At 44.6% G+C, this 2,616-nt stretch overlaps 1 protein-coding gene across 1 annotated transcript in view; it reads right to left on the bottom strand.

Moving 5' to 3' along the window:
* carm1l (coactivator-associated arginine methyltransferase 1, like) overlaps positions 1–1,044 on the bottom strand; it is a gene marked incomplete at its 5' end in the record, with an annotated part of 29,715 nt that extends 28,671 nt beyond the window's left edge. The window contains 2 exons of the mRNA XM_083634320.1: positions 386–491; positions 961–1,044. Coding sequence (XP_083490446.1) covers positions 386–491; positions 961–1,044 — 190 coding nt within the window. The remainder of the gene's footprint in view (positions 1–385; positions 492–960) is intronic.
* Between the last annotated feature and the right edge of the window lie 1,572 nt (positions 1,045–2,616).

Raw genomic sequence — 2,616 nt, 5'->3', positions numbered from 1 at the left:
ATTAAGTAACTTATTTACCTTAATAACATTTTAATCATTTGACAGGGACTAATAGGGAGAATGGTGGCTCTGTCATTCCCACAGCGCCCTCTTTGGTGGTGATTTTTGGTGTCCGTGACCCGGAGAGGCTTGACAGTGTCAAGTTGCCCGGAACGTTTAACTCCATTTCCTGCACAGCTCCTTCAAATTAAAAGAGATCTTGTAATCTCAATGGGACTCACTAAAGACATTTAGGTGGCGGAGGTTGAGTTTAACGTCGGAAAGTCAGTGAGGTTTTCAGATGAAGCGCCCTTTGCTTCCAAATTTACATTGAGATTGTAGATATCTGCGGATTGCAGAAAAATACAAAGCCATCATTTTATTCTGGTGATTGTAGGCTACTTACCATCCTGTACAGTGAGGTGTGGAGCCTCCAGTCCTGTGCTGAGCAGTAACGTTAGCTCCTCCTCTGCTCTCTGTCTGCACACCTTCACCGCCTCAGCAACCTGCAGCTATTATAATATCAGGATTTAAAATAATATCACTATTTAAAACTGATTTCAGTCAGAGTTAGTCCAGTTGATCATGTGACTCTCGTTCGTTTGCATTTCACCTCAGACAAGACAGGACACTGCTTTCAAGTCTGGAATTTCCCTAGTTTGCTGTTTTATGATGCCTCTAGGTTGACTGTACAGTATAGTACAATGGGCTATAGGCTATACGTGTTGGTATTTTGAGTTCTAACAGTTTTTTTGAATTCTGTTTTTCAGAAATGTTGTTCATCTTAGCAAATCTACGTAAATGTCAGGCTTGAAAAGCAGTGTCCTATCTTGTCTGAGGTGAACTGCAAATTAACTCACATGATCAAATGTTTCATGCCCTCTCGAACCCGTCCTGCAGCCCTCTGCCCCTAGCTGTCCCCCCCCCCCCCCCCCCCACACACACACACCTCCTCCCCCTGCAGCCCTCTGCCCCTCTTACCTGTGCCTCCTCGCCCCCCACCTCCTCCCGCAGACTGAAGACCTGCACAGAGAACGCTGCCCACTGCTCGCCCCTCTGCTCCATTCTCCTTATGGAAGAAAAGTGCCTGGAGAGAGGAGAGAGAGAGAGAGAGAGAGAGAGAGAGAGAGAGAGAGAGAGAGAGAGAGAGTGTGTGTGTGTGTGTGTGTGTGTGTGTGTGTTGGAGAGGGGGAAATGGGGGGAAAGGGAGAGAGAGGGTGAAAGGAGAGAAGAGGAGAGAGCCAAAGTAAAACGTCACTTCCTGCTTCAGCACTGTACCAGAGATTTTCATGCGCCATTTATTTTCCCATAGACATTTCGTAAAATGCTTTAGTAAAAAGAGTTTTACTTGTTCAAAGCAAACGGTTCAGATATATTTAGAAACAGGAGAGACCGCATAACATTTCACTCAGACCAAAACGTAAAAACAAAATGTTGTTGTGAAGTTTAAAGATTTTTTTTTATCTTGTTTTTTTAAGTTTTGTTCTGAGTGAAATGTTCTATGGTCTCTCCCGATTCTAAATATAGCTGAACTGTTTGGTTTGAATGAAACTGTTTGGAGCCCCCCTGGGGAGGCCTGCCTCCCATTTGAAAACCCCTGATCGAGATGGATGAATAGCACTTTTGATTTTGGGTGAACTGTCCCTTTAAACCCCATGGAAAGACTGGTTCAGCAGATGACCAGACGTCTGACTCTCATTCAGTGGAGCGAGTCTTACAGTATGTTGTGAAACTTCCACGTCACAAAGAACCTCAGAGAGACAGAGAGAGAGACAGAGAGAGACAGAGAGACAGAGACAGAGAAAGAGACAGAGACAGAGACAGAGAGAGAGACAGAGAGACAGACAGAGAGACAGAGACAGAGAGAGAGACAGAGAGACAGAGACAGAGAAAGAGAGAGAGACAGAGAGAGATACAGAGAGACAGAGACAGAGAAAGAGAGAGAGAGACAGAGACAGAGAGAGAGATAGAGACAGAGAGACAGAGACAGAGAGACAGAGAGACAGAGAGACAGAGAGACAGAGACAGAGAGAGAGACAGAGAGAGAGACAGAGACAGAGAGAGAGACAGAGACAGAGACAGAGACAGAGAGACAGAGACAGAGACAGAGAGACAGAGAGACAGAGAGAGACAGAGACAGAGACAGAGAGACAGAGAGACAGAGACAGAGAGACAGAGACACAGAGAGACAGAGACAGTGACAGAGACAGAGAGAGAGACACAGAGACAGAGAGACAGAGACAGAGACAGAGAGACAGAGACACAGAGACACAGAGACAGAGAGACAGAGACAGTGACAGAGACAGAGAGAGAGACACAGAGACAGAGAGACAGAGACAGAGACAGAGAGACAGCCAGAGAAAGAGATTCAAGATTCAAGATTTTTACTGTCACTTCATTGTACAATTACGCATGTGTGAAATATGCTGTGTGGGCTACAGACAAGGTGCAGTAGGTAAATAGTGCAAAATCACAGCAAAAAAGAAAGACAAAAAGAGACAGACAGACAGACAGAGACACTGAGACGGAGGCACACACCAAGGTTATTGTAGTTAACGAAAACTAACGAAAAAAGTGAAAACTAGAATTGAAAAAACATGAAATAAACTGAAATAAAAATAAAAACTAAGCTTTACA

Source organism: Poromitra crassiceps, assembly GCF_964638095.1.
Source record: "Poromitra crassiceps genome assembly, chromosome: 3".
NCBI classification, from domain to species: Eukaryota; Metazoa; Chordata; class Actinopteri; order Beryciformes; family Melamphaidae; genus Poromitra; species Poromitra crassiceps.
Note: the sequence above shows the minus strand (reverse complement) of the source record. Positions and strands in the feature narration are given on the sequence as shown.